The 20165-nt window shown below is 30.9% G+C and overlaps 1 protein-coding gene and 1 pseudogene across 1 annotated transcript; one reads left to right on the top strand and one right to left on the bottom strand.

The window, feature by feature from the left end:
- Positions 1-6129: 6129 nt before the first annotated feature.
- LOC129288015 (hydroquinone glucosyltransferase-like) lies at positions 6130-7696 on the bottom strand (annotated as a pseudogene).
- Positions 7697-16950: 9254 nt separating this feature from the next.
- LOC129289584 (hydroquinone glucosyltransferase-like) lies at positions 16951-19067 on the top strand. Its single transcript, XM_054926377.1, has one exon. It carries the CDS (start codon positions 17171-17173, stop codon positions 18443-18445), a length of 1275 nt encoding a protein of 424 aa, XP_054782352.1. The 5' UTR covers positions 16951-17170; the 3' UTR covers positions 18446-19067.
- The last annotated feature ends 1098 nt before the right edge of the window (positions 19068-20165 follow it).

The raw sequence follows: 20165 nt of genomic DNA, 5'->3' as shown, positions 1-20165 counted from the left end.
GATGTCAAGTCACCGACCATGTCACCGACATGTGATGACATGTGGACGACATAATATGAACAATGACCTCATCAACCACGTCGCCAATTATGTCATGTTATTGAACACCTTAGTGCTTATGTCACCCATCAAGATACATCATGGTCCCATGTTGATGCCAAGTCATCAGGCACATCACTAGATGTGATAAGTCACTACCCATGTCAACAATTTTATGTATATTAGGTGGACACCATGTCAACAATTTTGCCACATCATTTGACACCTCATAATTCATGTTATCATAATGGCATGCCATCATCTCACGTGGCTACTAAGTCATGTACCACGTTAGCAAATGACATTGAGTCATTGATCACATGGATGCTGCAAATCTAACCACATCAACAAATAGGACATGTGGAGAAACATTTTTGACAATTGCATAATTTCATTGTAAAAAATATATTTACAAATTTTAATTTTTAAATTTAAATTATCTATATAATCTCTCAAACTTATATCATTTTATGTTATGTGATGAACAATATTATGTTTGAAATATGTTTTTAACAGTTTGAAAAACATAAATAAATTTTAATAAATTTGATAAAAATTAAAATTGTAAAATTTTATAATTTGATAAATTTAATAAATCTTATAATATAATGAAAATTTGAAAATGCATTTATTATATTTTTTTAATTATATAAAAATATTTTTTTTGGCAAATCTAGATTTTTAAATAATTCCTATGTTAAAAAGGGGCATTTTGGTCAAATTAAAAATTAAAAGTCAAACTTAGTGATATGGAAATGAAAACTCAAATATATAAGAGAAGTTTATGTAACATATATTTTAATTTTAAGGGAGGTTTATATGAGTTTTTTTAAATAGAAATGAGATCTTCTAGACAAAAAGAAAAAAAAATTAAAAAGGAGATCTGTGTAATTAAAACAAAAAAAAATGATCAATGTTTTTTACTTTAAATTAGATTATTTTAACAAAATTTATCATTATTTTTTGAAATAAATGAATTTATTATTTGTTAATATTTTTTTTACTGAATTAATAATTTAAACTCTGCGAGTTAATACTGTTTCTGTAAAACGTAATCCTTTCAATATCCTCGTGCAATGCTTAAAATGCCAAATTGCCAATGATATCTTAATTGCTGTGGGTTTTTCGCCTTTGTTCTTCATCTCGCTCCCCTGCTCTGTCTGATTGCACGGGAATGAAAGGTATGGTTTCATCTATTTGAGCTCAGATCTCTCCATTTTACTATTCCTCTCCATTCTTCTTCTTTTGTTTTCATTTCTCCATTGTCATTACCACTCCAATTTCAAATGTTTAACCCCATCGTGCGCCACTTCGATAATCCCCAATCCACTTCGATTTTGGAATTACATCCTAGGTTGTGCCTTGGGAGCTACCGAATATTTAGCAAGTTTTCCTTTTAACCTTTCACAATGTTTACTTCACTTCTTTCCTTCAAATTAGTATTCATTGCTAACTGACAACAAAACTTAAAATCTTTTTAGTTATCTCCATCGCTCAACGAAATTCTGTCTCCCCAGTTGAAGGCTTTAAGTCATATTTTTAGAATATTACCTTCGAAATGTGAAAAGTAAATACTGCATTTTTGTTTGGATGAGAATCCGTGTGAGACCCTACACCTCTAAGTAGGATGCTGTTTGGAAGTGAATGTTTTGAAGAATATATAAGGCAACTCGCTGTAGCTTCTCTAGCATATACAGAAGTTGAGAAAGACCTCCAGCCTTCCAGGACCCTAAAGTTCATAAGCTAGTAAAGTAGTAATTCAAGAGACTTTTTTTCTTAATTATTTCATTCTGACAAGTGCATTATTAATAGTTTTCTGAACTAATCATATTAATTTTTTCTTCCTCTGTTCATTGAACTGATATAGTTCTCTTACATTGATTGGCATTTTTTAGCTAAAGAGCAAAATATGGTTTTCTTGAATAAATGTGAGGATAAGTCAGGTAACCATGTGCTTGCTTACAATCATAATTCTGTTTCATGCATTATTACATAATCAATGTTTCTCCATACTTCAGTTTTTCTCATACATAATCAATATCATGTCAAAAGATTGTGTAACATGACATTATGGTTTGGTTGGTAAAAGGTGGAGTTTATCTGGTACTATAAAGATGGTGTTTCTAAAAAGGTCTGCTCGTTGGGTCTTCTAAGCGGGTATGTTCATATCTGTTCCTTTTATAAATCATTACCCTCAATTTTGGAATTGTCGTTTGTTTCAGAAGTAAGGAAATGAATGAGGAATATGGTAATGCTACATTTGGGTTATCTCTCAAGTGATTCTACCTTCACAATACCACTAATTTCTTCTTTTTTTTTATAGATTAAAAAAAATGGTATCGTACTTACAATTGTTAACTTGTTATTGCATTGAACAACAACAACAACAACAACAACAACAAGCCTTTATCCTACTAGGTGGGGTTGTTATTGCATTCAAGCATCAATAAATTGAACTTTGTGCTCTTCTTCATGTCAGAAAGAAGGCAGGTTGAAGCTTCATGTCTTGGGGTCTTATCTCTCTCCATTTGGCTTCTTTTGTTTTTCTTTTTCCATCTTTATGCTTTCTTTGGGCTTGCTAATTTAGTAAACTGAACAATTAAACGTAGAGGTGGAGTTGCCCTCTTTTTGAAATACGGTAGTCTTACTTAGTAAAGTGTATTAGGCTTTCTTTTCCTCTGAAAAAGAAACAATCATTAGGTTTTATAGTCTCTGTATCTACACTGTAATATATGGTATCTAGAATCCAGCGCTAAAAAGGTCTTTCATGGAAAATGTAGACATATCCTTTGTTGTGAAATTACTTTTTATATAGCTCTTAACGAAGGTTATACATTTGTTATCACTATTTTTTCTGTTTGATCGGAAAACTTCACAGCAGAATAGATTTTTTTTTTTCCTTTTTAACAAGCATCTAACGCAATATGTTTTCATACTGATGTTTTTATGTTTTTGAATTCTTGATCTTTGCACTCTCACTAGACGCCCGTATAAGAAAGTTACGATATAATGTTTTTCAGGATATCTAATAATAACTTCTACTGACAGTTATTTAACTACTATCAGTTCTTGTTGACTGTGGATTCCAATACCAAACTTCAATATATTGGCTCTTATTTATTAAGACATAGGTTTCCTTATTCTAAACTTCATCTTTTATGTGTTAAAGTTGGAAATTTTCGTGTGTTTTAAACTTACACTCTCTGGTCAATTGAATGAGTTGGTATGCCTCTTAGAACTTTAGTTTCTTTCTGTATGAACCATCATTTTCATTGCCAACTTAGAGCAGATGATATAAAGTCTAAAACTATTTCCACTAGACTTCCATGCCAGAAAATTGATATTCTTTGAATATAATGTAATTTTCCTCTTAATCTTCATGAGCAATGAATTACCTTTGTCTAAATCATTGTCCTATTGCTTTCCCCATTAGTTCCTGTTTAGTTTTATCTTGCGCTTCTAAATAAGCTTGCAGTCTAATACTGTAGTTTCAACGTGTTGGCTCTTATCCAACATACAGGTATCATTAATCAAAACTAATTTTTTTTTTTATGCAAGAAATTTGAAAGATTTCGTGTCTTTTAAACTTAGCCACTCTGAATCGGTTGGTATATGCCTCTCGTAGCTTTGAATCTCCTCTATCTAAACACCTACTTTCATTGCTAGCTTAGATCAAATTAGATAAGGTGCAAATGGAAAACATATTCCGAATTGAGCAATGGATTGGCATCATCTAAGTAATTGCCTTGTTGTGTCCCCCATTCCAGTCCATTATGAACAAGCCTGACCCCTGATTCTTATCAGAACTAAGGTTGATCAACGTTATTTTTTGTTTTATTTTGAGTATTGCTGCTAATCTGGTATTAAAGCATTTGAGGTTTAGTTTACTCATATTTCCATGGGACAAGACCCTTCCCATTATCATTATCCCATAGGTGTCATAAGTCAGCTGCATAATATTCCAGGCATGATTAACTATTCTGAGTCATACTCTATTGGTGATCAGAATAGTAGCATCAGTGACAACCATACGTGTCCATGCTTGTACAGGTCTGCATTTTGATATTGATAGATACAAAATTTTTGTTGGACTGATTTTTCTTTTGTAGTCTTATTGGGCACATTCTAGAAAGCATATTAATTTTAGTGTTATGAACTTGCAAACAAATAATATAATCATCACCAACAAGTGGATCTTAATGGAAGTGACTATAGATACTTAAACAAGAGGTCTTGGATTTGAGTATGTATAGCGTAAATGCAAAAAAGACTTTTAATAGAGCTACTCCTAATTGGGCTGGACAATATTTGAATTTAATCCAATCAAATAATCACATAAAAAAAATCACACAACTTGGTACTCACACAAAACTTTAATTTTAATTTTAATTTTTTGGATTAAAAGAACTGTGTTACAATCTTGTGACTGTATTCGCCCTCCTTAGCCCAATTCTCTTCCCGTAGACCTATTTAGATAAGTTGTTGACCATTAGTCTTTTTCTCATGATCATAGTGCTTATTAATACTAATCCCATTCATTACATTAAGGTTTTAAAAAGACTATTTGTATTATATTATATATAAGTATAGTATTTTTTTTAATTTATCATATAATAAACTATAGTATTTTTTAATTTATCATATAGTAAACTAGTGCATGTAAACTATTAATTATCAAGGGCAAAGGGGCAAAAATATCTACAAAATCGTGGATCATGAACTTCCAATAACTTAAAATGAGAAAAGGGCAAAAATATTCATAACATTATTAAGAGTGATCAATTGGTTAAATCTATCAAACGTTGATCGTTTAATTGATATTTGAGAAGGCATTGATAATTTTTTTGTTGACATGAACTAAAAATGAAGTAAAAATACTCACAAAGTTATTGATCAAGGGCATTCAATAGCCTAAAATGAAAAAAAAAAAAGGGAAGGAATAATCTAATATTACTTTAATAGGTGTAACATTAATCAATTTTTCAAATTTTTCAAATGTTGATCATTTAGATTACATTAAAATAGAAGTTGATTATTTTTTTAGTAACGTGGACTAAAAAGTAGTTTTAGGTGGAATTTTGTGAAAGCTGATCGATTATCTTAAGATGATGAGTTTTCACTTGAGGCTCTGGATTTGACGATGAAGGTGACATAAGAAGGCAATATGCCTCTTCTTCCATCATCTCCTTAGTTCCACTTCTATTATGACTACCACTTCTTCTTCTACGTCCTCTTCTTCTCAAACCATCATTCAAGGAGATTTCATTTTTTTACGACCACTTTTTCAAATGTATGAAATATGAATAATATATGAGGAGATGTTATTTTAATTGAACAAGTTAAATATCTCACTTCTTTAAAATTTTGGCACCATTGAAGTTTATTCTTGATGATCCAAATTGATAAAGGAAATCCCTTGCAACTTAATTTCCTTTCCAACTTCATTCTTAACATTGCTTCTCTTTTTGGCTCGCTTGGTTGCTCAAGTTCAATGTGCAATTGAGAGGGTTTTAGAAGATCATGCTTAATTGTCGGAAATTTCTTCGAGAAACCTTTACTTGATAAATTTTAAAAATCTCTGTTAAGGGTATCATTGGATGAAAGGAACCACTTGGCATGAATTTTGATAGATTAATCATTATTGCACCTACTTAAGTAACATTATGGTTATTCATGCTCCTTTTTTCACTTTACACTACTGGATTCCCCTAGCGAATGATTTTGTGGATATTTTTGCTTTTTTTTAAGTCCACATCAATTGAAAAAATGGTCAATATCTGCTTAAGTATTAGCTAAACGATCAACGTTTAAAGAATTTAATGGATTATTCACTCTTACACTAACTTAAGTAATGTTATGGATATTTTTACCTTTTTTAATTTTATAAATATTCAAAAAAGTTACACAATAGGTCAATTTTTTTTTTTTGTTATCATTAAAGCTAAATGTTATAGTTTGTCAAATATGCTTATTAATTAACTCAAAATTTTAAAAATCAACGTTGACTTAGTTTTGACCTATATTTGTTTCATTAAAATAAATAAATAGAAGTAAAATATCAAAGCATCACTTCCAAGCCCTAAGTTTATCAAGTCAAAATTTTCATTTTATATATTATTTATTAGAAATTTAATATTCTTATCATAGAAAAAGTTGTTCGACATTGAAAGTGATTTAAATATCTCAGCCTCCTATATTTTTCCATTGATTTCCCAACTGTGAAAGGATCAAGCTAGAAGATCCATCTTGTTTTAGTGCATCAGCAGCAGCATCTCTCAAGACTTCCATTGTTGCTCGAATTCTTCTTCCTTCATCATCATCATGATCACCATTAATCATCACTCTCTTTATCACCTTCTGAATCTCACCCCTTTCTACTATTCCATTAGTCTCACTAACTTTTAGCCTCACTGCTACTTTTAGGCCTTCGCTTAGCATAGCAGCATTCATTCTCTGCTCTGCAAATAATGGACAAGCTATTATTGGCAAGCCATGCAGAACACTCTCAAGAATTGAGAACCAGCCACAATGCGTTAAGAACGCACTAATGGCTTTGTGGCTAAGAATCTCAACTTGGGGTGCCCAAGAAGGAACTAACATGCCTTGTCCAGTTTTTACTCTTTCTATAAACCCACGTGGTAAGAATTGTAGAGGGTCTACTTTTGATCCAGTAAAGTAAATAGCACTCGGTAAATCATTTGGTTCTCTCACAACCCACAAAAATTTTTGACCACTCAATTCTAACCCTAGTGCTAGCTCGTTCATTTGGTTTTGAGATAATGTACCACCACTTCCAAATGAGACATACAACACAGATCTAGGTTCCTGTTTATCCAACCATCTTAAACACTCTGAATCATGATGATTCACATGATTACTATTTATTACCCAACCAGCTTGAACATTAGGTCCTACAGGATATATAGAAGGATGTTTATTAGGCATGTGAATCAATTCACCACTACCTCTAGTTTGTTCTTTCAAGGCTGTTATTGCTTCTCCTTCTAATCCTTCGAAGCTATTCACCAGGATACCATCGGCGCAATGTAACGCTTTAGAACGCTCAAGAAAATTCTTGTAATCATCACTGGATCAATCTTGAAGTGAATTCGGGAGATCACGACCTTGAATTGGTACACAACCTGGGATGCTTATAGGTTCTGAAAGCTCTTTGAATTCGTATGAAACTGTCTTATCCAGCCACGACGAATGCAAACACAAGGAAAGAACAGTGGCTGCCAAGGGGAAATATATATAGGACAATATGTTGAGTGTTTTGGCTAATTCTATAGTCTCGTAGGCTAAATAATCAGCGATCAAAGCAACAAGCTTATCACTGGTTGAGTTGAGAGTTCAAAGCATCCCGAATGGATGGAATAGATTGAGACATAGCATGAGGAACTTGAAGTGAAGGATGAATATTGGAGCCTTGTGGGAAGGTGACAGGAGGAAGAAGAATGGTGTGAATGTTGAGAGAAGGATGGAGAGAATCAATGAGGGATTTGGAGGCATTAGAAAGAGAATTTAGAATAGGAACTATGAATGTGATGTGAAGGTGTGGATTGAGTTGAAGGAGTCGCTTGCATAAGGCTAAGGTTGAAGCTTGATGGCTGAACGCAGGAATTGAAACTACTGCAATATGAGTTTTGGGTTCCATGAGAAATATTAAAAGGCATGCACGAATTGAAATCACAACTCTTGCTTTTTATAAGGTGTTCTTGAGAAGCGAAGACCATTTGAAAGTGTGAATTTATAATTTAAAAAAAAAGGAAAATCAGTAGTGCTCGTGATTTGGTATGATAAAAAAATACAACAATGCTAGGACATTAAAAATGGGGCCATTTTGTTTAAAATTAATGACTACTATCAAGTCTTGAGGAAACTTCTTAAACTTTCTCAACAGTGGTGAACTTCTATAGAAATAATATTTCTTCCATTTCAAATTATAAGATAATTTTTTAAAGTGGTCCGACATCCTAAAATATAAAACACTTTGATAAAAATAAAATTTCATTAATAATATTTTTTAATATTATTTATATATTATCTCTTTTTAATTTTTTTTAAAAAGAGTATTAAATGAATGGAATTTTTAAAATTTTATATTTTTATTTTAAAAAGATAAAATTATAAAATATATTTAATAAGTTTTTTATTTTATATAAAAAATATGTTATAAATTTGAAGCGAGGGGTGTTAAATAGTCTGCGTACTGATCATATTGTTGAATGCAGTAACATTGAATACTCTTTGACTTCTGATATTAAAAATAGTTTTAGTTATAAGTTATACATAGGGAGGGGGGAGGGGTAGCTCAAATTTTTTATGTGACATTATTTATTCATTGAGACAGCTTGTCTTTTTGTTTTATGTGGTTATGCCAATCTGGATGAAGATTAAAAAACTGAAAATAGTTGAAGCATTGCATATTAGATACCAACATTTGATTAGTTGTGCTTCTTAATATAATAATCTATTTTGAAGGTATAAATTGCATTGAAAATGATGCGCGCCCCCAACCCGAACCCTTGTATTAGGTTTCGGATAGATTTATGACTTTTTCTTAACAGTAAATTCTCAAAAGAGAAAATAAATAATGGTTAAGTTTCTCAACAATTTTTTTAAAAAATCAGTTATTAATATTGATTTAAACAGTTATAAATTTAAAAATTTCAATTGTAAATATGATATTTAAATTTTAAATATGGCAATTAGTTTGCAATTTAAATTTCTATTTATAATTATTTGAATTAATATTTTCCATTCATTTTACAAAAAAAAAATTGTAGGAACCTACTTGTTGTTAAGTCATCATTTTGAAACTATATTGTTATTTTTTTTTTCCTTTTTCTCAAGCTTTTTTTGTTTGGTGAAAAGAAAAAAGTCGTCTCCTTAACATTCATTTCTTAATTTTATATTTCATTTGATAACAATTGTAAAGTCAATGATAACACCCAAAGCTTAATAGCTGTTTAAGAATCTAATCACATGCTCCTAAAACACTGCCAAGAAAGTTTCACTGGCCACGTGATACTACAGTCATGTTTCCATCATCTTAATTACGACATCAAACTTTGTGATTTAAGGTCAGTTTGGCATGTTGTCCAGGGAATGACATATAATTATAAGGCATTATATTATGGGGTTTATACATTACACTCAGGTTGTCTAACTGATTGTTGGATTGTCTAAATGTAAATGTATTTAAGTTAATGTGAAAAGTCTTATATAAAATCAAGCTGAATTTAATAACTAATATAAAATATAGAAGAATGATCCCAAATTTAAGCATCAAGGTTAAGTTAAGATATAACATTTTTTTTTTTTACTAATTTTGTCCATTTCTTCTCTCTTTAATTCCCAAGCGATCACTCCTGGTTCCTAACAATTACATTATTGCATTGGGTCCTTGTATTCTATTTCTAATACATTGTTTTACGACTTTTTGTTACGCTTGCTTGTCTTTTAACCTTTATTACTTAATTTTATACTTCTATGGATAGATGTGAAAAATTGCAAAGTGAAAGATAATATATATAAAGATTAAGAGTTGTTTAAGATAAATCTAATCACTTGATCCCATTACAAAATAATATTAGGAAATTTGAACTCACATGTGATATCATGGGACCACATTCCATCATCTTAATTTGAGACGATCAAGCCTGTGATTTATTATTATGTGTTTTATTATAATCATAATAAGAGAATTAGACAGAAAATTGTATCAATCCTTCGTGGATGATTTATGGTCCAAACAGTTATGGCTAAACAAGGGTTGAAGAAACGAGAGTTATACAAAACAGTAAGACTCACGATTGCATGGATTGCGAGATTCTCTTCTCAATTTTAGATTATCTATCTATCTATCTATCTATCTACTATCTATCTATCATCATTTATTTGTTGGCCATATGGTTACTAGCATTTCTAGTGGTCTTCGTTGCAAATATCCAAATCAGTTAATTGATTTTCTACTCAATGGTTTGACGCCAACTTTTGCTTATGTACAAGGGTTAAATGTCATTTTTGCTTAACTTTTTTTTTTTGGAGTCAGCTTGAACTTGACATTGGGTTATTTCTAATTTAAAATGCATTGCTTTGCCACTAACACATCATATCATCCATTTCTAGTGGGTGGAGTCCCACCACTTATTACATTTTTTTTAATAATGAAGTATTTGATTAAGGTTTACTTTTGCCACCAAGTTGAGGGTATTTGTAAACCTTAAGGCAAAAGCTCAAGATATTTGCAAACTCTAAGGCCCTGTTTGATTATTAAAAAAAAATAAAATAGAATGAATTAAAAAAACAAAGATAAAAATGAACTAAATCACCTTTTTTCCTATAGTAAGTATGATAAAATTTATTAACATAATATACTATAAATGTGGGAATTATAAGAGAGAGGTAATTTAGTTCATAGAATTAGGAATCATAATTCATAAAACTTTTAGAAGGTGTGATGATTCTCACATTTATAGTATATATCAATGAATTTTATCATGTTTATCATGAGAGGAAAGGTGATTTAATTTAATTTTTTATTTTATTTTATTTTATTTCTTTTTAGTAACCAAACAGAACCTAAAGGAAAATTTTAAAGATAAAAACGATCCTTAATCTAATATTTTATTATAAAAAATAAATGGTACGACACACTACACTAAAGACAAATATTATGGCGTATTAACAATGGAGTGACAAGGAAGTACATTTTAAATGTTCATGGATAAAAATGATTCAAAATCAAGTTCAAAATATCCACAGAATCTAAGAGTAAAGTTTAAGGACAAAAATAAGTATTAACCATATATATAATCATTTCATATTTTGTCCTTTTTAATTTAATAACTCTTAAAAAATTAAATAAAAATTGATTAATTAATAATATTAAAATTAATAAAAGCATATTTTGATTGTACTTTTATTAATTTTGGGGGATTGTTTTATTAAAAGTGAGTTGGTGGCTTAGTGAAAATGACTCTGCTTATTCATATTGAGATCCCTTGTTTGAATCTCTTGGAGATCAAATAGGGGCTTTATTTTTTTCTATCTTATTTCCAACATGATCAAAATTACTGTATTGCCCCTTTCTCAATCCATTAGATATTTCTTCTATCCTGATCTGCTCGTGTGTTCTAGTCTGTGGAGGTGTCGCCAAAAGCTTCGAACTCTACCTTCATCCTCTCTTCTTTGCTTTCCCTCCCCATTCTGGTCCAGTCGAACGAGAGAGAGAGAGAGAGATTGAGGAAGAAAGCACACTGATCAGCAACCCTGCCATTCACTTGTCCGATCTTCCATTCATAGCTTTGACCATTGCTGGTGAGAATATGTTGATGTTCTCCCGAGTTCATTCATCCTCCCCTGCTTCTCCGTTGGTGCGCCGTTATGGGGGTCAATGTCGTCGGTCTTCTCCTCTGTCTGCCCTGCTTCGCACGTCGCCTGTAACGTTCATCTTCATCTTTCTGATTTGAACAATAGCATCTCCTTCTTCTAGCTCCCGCCATTATTGATCTGAGCCGCAAATCTCTTCTTCTTCTTCTTCTCTGCTCGTGTCATTGCTGCTTCAGATGAGGAACTTTGAATTAATTTTTATTATTGGCTTGGTGAGAGTGTGTGTGATGTTAGGGGTGCTCATGAGATGACACGGACCGTCCTCAAATAAAAAAAAAAAAAACAGAGAGATTGAAGTTTTGTCCTGTATCCTGTCTCATTTTGAAAGTCATCACGTCCTGCTAGGAATCGAGACGGAATAAGATTGGGATAAAATCAGGATGTCCCGCCATCCTCGATAAATCAAACAGTGTTGGAGAATAATTTGAATAATACGATGCATTAAAATTTGAAGTTATATAATTTATTAAGTTTAAAATTAAAATAATACAAGTACATAAATTACAACAATTTAAAATTAATTATTAAATTAAATTAATCACAACTATATATTATAATAGCAATTATAAGTGATCTCTAGGCTCTAAGAGCAACAATAACATACAAGTCAAGCACAACAATTATAATGATCTCTAGGCTATAAGAGTAGCAACAACATGCAAGTCAAGTACAACATTAAATCATTATTCTTCTACTTTAGTTGAGATGTGTTAAGCTAATTACTCTTTCAAAAATAAAGTAAGAAACATGATATAAATAAAAGTTATTAAATAGATAGATATAATAATAAATTATGTCAATATAATTAATATATTATAAAGAAAAATATCGTCCTGTTTAATCTATATCATTAAAATTATCAATATAAAAAACTTTAGTTTTAAATAAGAATTGCAAGTATTGAAATTATAATTGACATAATTAATATAAGTATAAATTATATTAATATAATTAATATATTTAATGTATATTTTTAAAATAATATATATATATATATATAAAATATTCAGGACAGGATGAGATATCCCGATGGTAATCACGTGTCTCGTTCCATCCCGAACTCTTTCCTGTCCCGTTATACAAAGTCCTGTCTCAATTGTTTTTGAGTCACAATGAGACTTGCTCAATATGATCGAGATGATATTGAGCCAATAAGAACGAGTACAAGCTAAACATTCCTATGTGTTGTAATGGTTGAGATTGCAAATTTTCTTATCCTACGTTGCTGATTTGGGAGTTTAAATTCCTCCTTTTTTGTGACTATTATGTAGATAGGAGATAAATTGGGTGAAATTCAAGAAAGCTAGAATGAAGTTTTGCAATCCTTGAGCAGGTGTTTATGATTTAAATGCTCTACAGCTGTTAAAATAAAAATAATAATGATATGGGTTTAGTTGTTTAGAAGCAAAGTCATTCAAATGTTGATATTGGAAAATTTTTGGGAAATAGAATTGAATGAAAAGAAGCTTAATAAGAGATTGATGTTCGATAAAATGACTAAGAGGGAGTCTTGTTATATAATGGTATGATATATATATATATATATATGATGATGATGATGATGATGATGTTGATATTGTTGATTGATTAAACAGACTATCATTAGAAGACAATTATTTTTATGGAATTTCAGTGGTTGGTTTATTCAAATATCTATTTTGTAAAACTTTTGGAGGATGGAATCAAGGAAAAAATGTTTGATTTGAGTTTAAGAATTAACACATAAAAGGTGTTTGACAAAAATGTCAACTTGAAGGAGTTTTATCTAATTATGTAATTTATGAAATTTATTAATTCTTATGGTAATGGATTTGGTATTGGCTCTATTTAAGTCAACTTAGCCTTGTAGAGAATTTTGATTATGTAGTTATTTGGTGGTCAACTAAATTTTGGAAATGACATTGTTGATTATTTATAAATTATGGTGTTAATTTATGACTCATTTTGGGGTGCATTTAAGGAGTTTAATAAAGTGGGTTATAGAAATATTTTTTCTTTTAAATTAATAGAGTTTGGGTGTGCACATATGTAATGTATATACTTTAATTAAAATTTAGTTACTTGTGCTTGAGGCGAGTTGAAAAGATAAGTGTGATATAGAAAAAACTTTGGATATATATATATATATATATATAAAGTATTGAAAGGACTGAAGAACTTTAATTATATATCAGATTGATTTAAGAACTTAGTGACTATAGCATTGTTATAGGACGAGAGTTTATTAAACATAAAGGTCACTAAAATTTTGTATTATTGAATAGGAAATTTGGAGAAAGAAAATCTTGATTGAGGTAGTAAGGGAGGATTGAAGCTTTAAAGAGTGAATAGGACTGAAGAACTTTAATTATATATCAGATTGATTTAAGAACTTAGTGACTATAGCATTGTTATAGGACGAGAGTTTATTAAACATGGATAAAGGTCACTAAAATTTTGTATTATTGAATAGGAAATTTGGAGAAAGAAAATCTTGATTGAGGTAGTAAGGGAGGATTGAAGCTTTAAAGAGTGAATTTTGCACTTGAAAATATTACAGGTAAGTGGATAGCTTCCCAATTGATTTATGAAGAAAATTCTTTTTCCAAAAAAAAATCATTGATTATTTAATAACGCTTATATTACGTACTTAATACTTTGTGAATTAAATTACTTTTATCTTGAGAAATTATAAAGAGATGTTGAAGGATATTTAAATTATAACATGTATGTGTTTTTCCTTCCAAAGGTTATTTTCAAGATTGATAAAATTATTTTTATCAACTTTGGTAACTTTGGTTTCTCAATACATGCGAGCATGAACATTAATTATGAAATTTTATTTTGGCAAGATTTTAATGTTCAAAATTCTTTATGTGAGTTTGATTTTAAGAATGAAAACTGTATTTTAATAGTGATGACTTTCTTGCAAGTTTGAAAATGAATTTAGAGAGGATTTTATACAAAACACTGGTAATGGCAGTTCCGTTAGCCCTTGATGCACCATGATCAACGACTAGTTAGTTTGATTTTCATGAGCTCTATTTTCACATTTATTATTTATGAGCCTCGTACCTATGTTTTCATGACTTATTATTGTGGACTGTGTGTCTATATTTATCTTTGTAGCATAATCGCGTTTGGTTATTTATCCTCGTAGACTGTGTATCCATGTTTGTGAATTGTTCTGACAAATCCTAAAAATATGAAGTTTTAATTAATTGATTATTTCACGCTCTAATGATTTTTAATTAGCAAATTTTATTATTTTCATTTATATATTTGTTTAATTACTTTGACTTGTCAATATTAAATGTTAAAGCTGCTTTGTCGCTATAAATTTAAAGTTTATTGATATTAAAGTTATATAGAACTTCTATTTCGAGCTTACAAATTCATTTATATTGAATTAATTTCTCTTTAATTTATATAACTATTATATTTTATTCACTTTAATGTTGTAAAATATTATGATTGGGACGTTATTCACTGAAAAATATTTTGGTCTTAAATAGCATATACCTCAGTTAGATCATTCAAGGGATTTTGCTACCAAATTAAAGTTGAGATATCATTGTGGTTAATCTCAAATTTTTTATGTAAAATTTCAATTTATATATTGTACTTTTATAAATAATTTTATAGGTGTTCCACTTAGGCTATGGTTAGAGTCTTTGTAATATTTTATCTGGTGGTTGGAAGGAGCTAAGCTCCTAGATAATATAATATTTCTTTAAAAATTTGTATTGTAAAAATTTTAGGAAAATCCTATTCTCAGGGGGGATCCTGTTGGAATTCTCACAAAAATAGTAAGGCTTTATTTAATAAAAAGTGTTTTTAAAATGAAATATCTCTTGAATTAGGCTCAAGAGATGTGTATTTAGGTGCATATTCCATGCCTGTCACTCCCATATTATAGGGCATGACATTTAACATGCGAACGCACATCTATTTTAATATTCTCGTATCAAATCTACTACTTTTTTCTCTTGTTGTGTCATCAACCCAACACTCACTATTATACATCATTAGTCTTGCATAAAGGAGAGCATCACTTTAAATTTGGTAGGTACTTTGCAATCCGTTTAGCGAAAAATTTGTTACTATTTCACTGTTTTTATATATAGTGTGACTAATAAATTTTATCCTAATTATGCTCACCTTTTAGTTCATAACATAACATCATAATTAAGTTTCCCTCAATCCATAATTGAAAAGTTTGTAAAAGTAGTTATTCAGGCCATCTTTTTTAGATATCTTCATCTATAATCAAAACTTTTCTTTTTTCATTTTTAATACTTCTGGTCCACATATATGAACTCCCTTTCCCTTTTCTAGGCATTTTCTTATCTATTATGTTCATCACTATTTGTCCATAAGTCAATCGTTAGATTTACTCCTTATGTCTCAAATTACTAGATGATGTGAAACAAGATTTCACATATCAATTAAAACACAATAATCCTTGAAGTCAACTATATATCTCTCATTTTTGAGTTGCAACAACTTAATCCTGGGATTTATAAATTATCAATTTTTCTTCTTCTTTATTAACTCTTAACAAATTGTTGGGTTTAACAAGTTCATGCTTGGTAGATCAAGCTTTAGCCTAAAACCCAAGCCCACATTGTCAGAGGGGGGTTTTCTGGATCTAAATGAGATGTAGGGGTCTTTAAGTGCAATATGCCTTCTTTTATTTGAAAAATTTTGCATGTTCGAAAACGACCGAGTGAGCATGAGTGGGAGATATATGCATGAGGCTACGGTGAAACGGACAAGTATGCTTCTAAACTCACACAAACACATCAAGGACCAAGACCCTACCATATGTGAAGTCAAGCTTTCCCCATTAATCAATTCACTATCTTCTCAAACTCTTCTATTTAAATTCCATATCAAAGAAAAATCATTTTGAGATCTTGAGGCTCCACTCTTGCATATATGATTAACCATGCTCCTCCTGCATCTTAAAATAAGTGTTTACAATATTGAAATTATATATATACCATTGAAATTTGAAGGATAGATTGCGCCCCTCCTCATTTTTTGCCCAAAGCCAAAACCACCATGAACTCCTTAACACACATACAGATATATATATATATATATATATCATCTTGCCTCTGGGCCAGTATGGCTATTTAGATCCACACTTATTTTAAGAAATGTTTTAAATCCTTCAGGTAACTAATAATCCACACAATATCACACCTACACATAAATTGAAGACTTCATCAGAGTGAGAATCATGTGTTAAATATATAGTTTTTCAAGTTATTAAGCGCTGTTTGAGTTTGTTTGAGTGACTTTGAAATTTATGTTCAGTTTCCCACTTGCTTGATTGTTGACCTTCAGGGGGGAAAAAGAAAAGAAAAGAAAAAACAATGCATTGTCGTTCCCCACTTTCTATTATTTATTTCACATAAAATCGCGTGCACATGTCATTTGATAATTAACAATTATCAGTCTATCTCCTCGAGTCCACATGGAGGTAGCCATATGAAAAACAAGAGATGCTTTGAGAGAAGCCTACAATTTTTCCATGGAAAACAAAGCTCACATCGCTGTAGTTTCAATTCCTGTTTTCAGCCATCAATCTTCAATACTGGCAGTGTGCAAATGACTCATTCAACTTCATTCACACTTACAAGTCACCTTCATAGTTCCTGTTCTAAACTCTCTTTCTAATGTCTCCAAATCCCTCATTGATTCTCTTGCTTCTTTCAACATTCACACCATTCTTCTTCCTCCTATCATGTTCCCACATGACTCCAATATTCATCCATCACTTCAAGTTCCTCGAGCTATGTCTCAGTTTATTCCATCCATTCGCGATGCTTTGAACTCACTCAACTCAACCAATAAGCTTGTTGCTTTGATCGCTGATTATTTAGCCTACGAGATGTTAGAATTAGCCAAAACACTCAACATATTGTCCTACATATATTTCCCCTCATCAGCCTCGGTTCTTTCCTTGTGCTTGCATTCGCCATGGCTTCATGAAACAATTTCGTGTGAATATAGAGAGCTTCAAGAACCCATCAAGATCCCAGGTTGTATACCAATTCATAGTCGTGATCTCCCAACTTCATTTCAAGATCGATCTAGCGAAGTTTATGAGCATTTTCTTCGACGTTCCAAAGGGTTATATCTTGCCAATGGTATATTAGTGAACAGCTTCAAAGAATTAGAAGAAGGAGCAATAACAGCCTTGCAAGAACAAAGCAATGGTACTAAAACAAATTTGCATGGACGAAGTATGAACCATGTAAGTGAATCATCTTCCATACCTAGTTATAAATATCCTTTTTTATATCCCATAGGACCTATTATTCAAGCCGGATGGATGAGTAGTAACAACCATGTGAGTCGTGATTTAGAGTGTTTAAGGTGGTTGGATAGACAGGAACCTAAGTCTGTGTTGTATGTCTCTTTTGGAAGTGGCGGGACACTGTCTCAAAACCAAATGAATGAACTGGCACTAGGATTGGAATTGAGTGGTCAAAAATTTCTATGGGTTGTGAGAGAACCAAATGATTTACCAAGTGCTAATTATTTCACTGGATCAAAAGACAACCATTTAGGATTCTTACCAAATGGGTTTGTGGAGAGGGTAAAAGGGAAAGGCTTGGTGGTTCCTTCTTGGGCACCTCAAGTCGAGATTCTTAGCCACAAAGCCACTGGTGGGTTCTTAACACACTGTGGTTGGTGCTCAACTCTTGAAAGTGTCGTGCATGGCTTGCCAATTATAGCTTGGCCACTGTTTGCTGAGCAAAGAACAATCGCTGCTACGCTTTGCGATGGCCTGAAAGTGGCAGTGAGGCCAGACGAGGTTGATGAGAATGGAGTAGTGGGAAGGGATGATATAGCGATGGTGATAAAGAGAGTGATGGTAGGTGATGAAGGAATAGGAATTAGGGCAACGATGAAAGTTCTGCGAAATGCTGCTACTGATGCACTGAAACAAGATGGGAGTTCTAGCATGATCCTGTCTCAGTTGGCAATGCAATGGAAAAACTTGGTAGGATGATCTGAAAATGAGTTTTTTGGCCAAAAGAAAAGGGGCAAAAAAATCTCAGAATGAGTTTCAGTTTCAATTTTTTTTTTATTATTTTATGATAAGATCCGCGTTAATGATGAGATCTGATTAATTACATTCTGGTCCTTCCAGAACCTCCATGACATCATTCTGATTTTAATATCTGGAATGGTTGTCGATTCAAGTCGTCATGGATCTGTTATGTCTTTCAATTGTCGCTATCTTTGATTGGATTTTTGGCCTTTGGTTTAATTTTTCATTCATTCTTTGCTTTATCTTGCGTTGATTGCCTGGCTTGGTGTTGATTTGTGAATATGTCCCTTCATCTATTGGCTGCGTGGAATTTGGCAAAATCTTGGACAAGAAATGTTTTCCCAAAAAGGGTCCGGAGGCTATTATCTTGCATTCTTGGCCTTTGCAAGGTGGAATTCGGGTAAAATCTATTGGGAGGAATTTATTCCTGTTACTCTTTGATAACAGAGAGGATCAAGTTTTCATGTTTAAACATGGACTGTGGGGATCGGAAATTATCCCGTGAACGTATTTTGGCAGGTCCGGTTTGAAGTGTGTGTGTGTGTGTCCATGCGAAATTACCGTGTGAATGCATTTTAGCAATCGGTACCTTGATTTCATTAATTTCTCCTTATATATATAATGAAATTATCTTGTGAATATATAACTTGTGTTAGGGTTGGCATGATTTATTATCTTTATTTATATATATATATATAATAAAGGAATGATTTATTATTTTTTAATGTATTATAAAATATTTATGTTTGGAGTTAGGTTTGAAATAATTAATTTTATATGTACTTGGTACCACGCAAGTTTATATCTTTGTACAATAATAATTAATTTTTATTTATTTTTTAAAAAGTTTGGTTTGAAAAATAAAATTAATACATATAAAGGAGTGGTTACGTACTATTTCTTTAATTTTATTTATAGGGTATTTCATTGTTTGAATTTCAATTACGCTCATTTCAAATCAAGGGGTTAAATTAGTCTGTATTTGTTTACAATAATATAATATCAGATTTTGTTTTTATATAAATTCAATTTATAATCATTACACACACACATATAAGGTTAGCTTTGGTGTGCTTTTTAAAATTTTGTGTTTTGAAATATCTTTCTTATAATTATATACTTTAAAGTTAGGTTCTAATTCAAGTTTAGAGTTAGATTTGAGATAAGTTATTATTTTTATATTTATGAAATAGTGGACTCAAATTTATGTATGTATGTGTGGAGAAATACTTAAATAAATCAAGTATGTCACATCATTTGTAGTATGTCCAATTAAAAATACTTTAAGTAATGACATTTTTAAATTAATTTTATTTTTATAACAGAATACATATTTAATTTCTTGACTTTTCTCTCCTTATTATCATTAATATCAAAATTAATTTATATTTAATACCATTTAAATATAACATTTTTATCGCATAGACCACCAATCACGGTGCACCTTATCTACCTAAATATTTTTATGCATGTACGTATAGATGTTTTATTAATTGTATATATTTTATTTTCCCTTGACTAGATTTCTGAAATATGTCAGCAAAAAAAAAATTTCTGAAATATATAATACAAAAAATAAATTAACCATATTATTCCATAATTATAAAAACTGAGTTGTAAGAAATTAAAACAATAAAAACTAAATTATAATAAATTAAAGTTGGGAGATTGAGTTATA

This window comes from Prosopis cineraria, unplaced genomic scaffold (assembly GCF_029017545.1).
Source record: "Prosopis cineraria cultivar Desert tree isolate PC_DT_omini unplaced genomic scaffold, ASM2901754v1 PC12, whole genome shotgun sequence".
Classification (NCBI taxonomy): domain Eukaryota; kingdom Viridiplantae; phylum Streptophyta; class Magnoliopsida; order Fabales; family Fabaceae; genus Prosopis; species Prosopis cineraria.
This window is presented reverse-complemented; position numbering and strand designations above follow the sequence as displayed.

Excerpts from the sequence above, each read along its gene's own strand:
- LOC129289584 (XM_054926377.1), top strand. The coding sequence starts at position 17,171 with ATGTTCCCACATGACTCCAATATTCATCCATCACTTCAAGTTCCTCGA.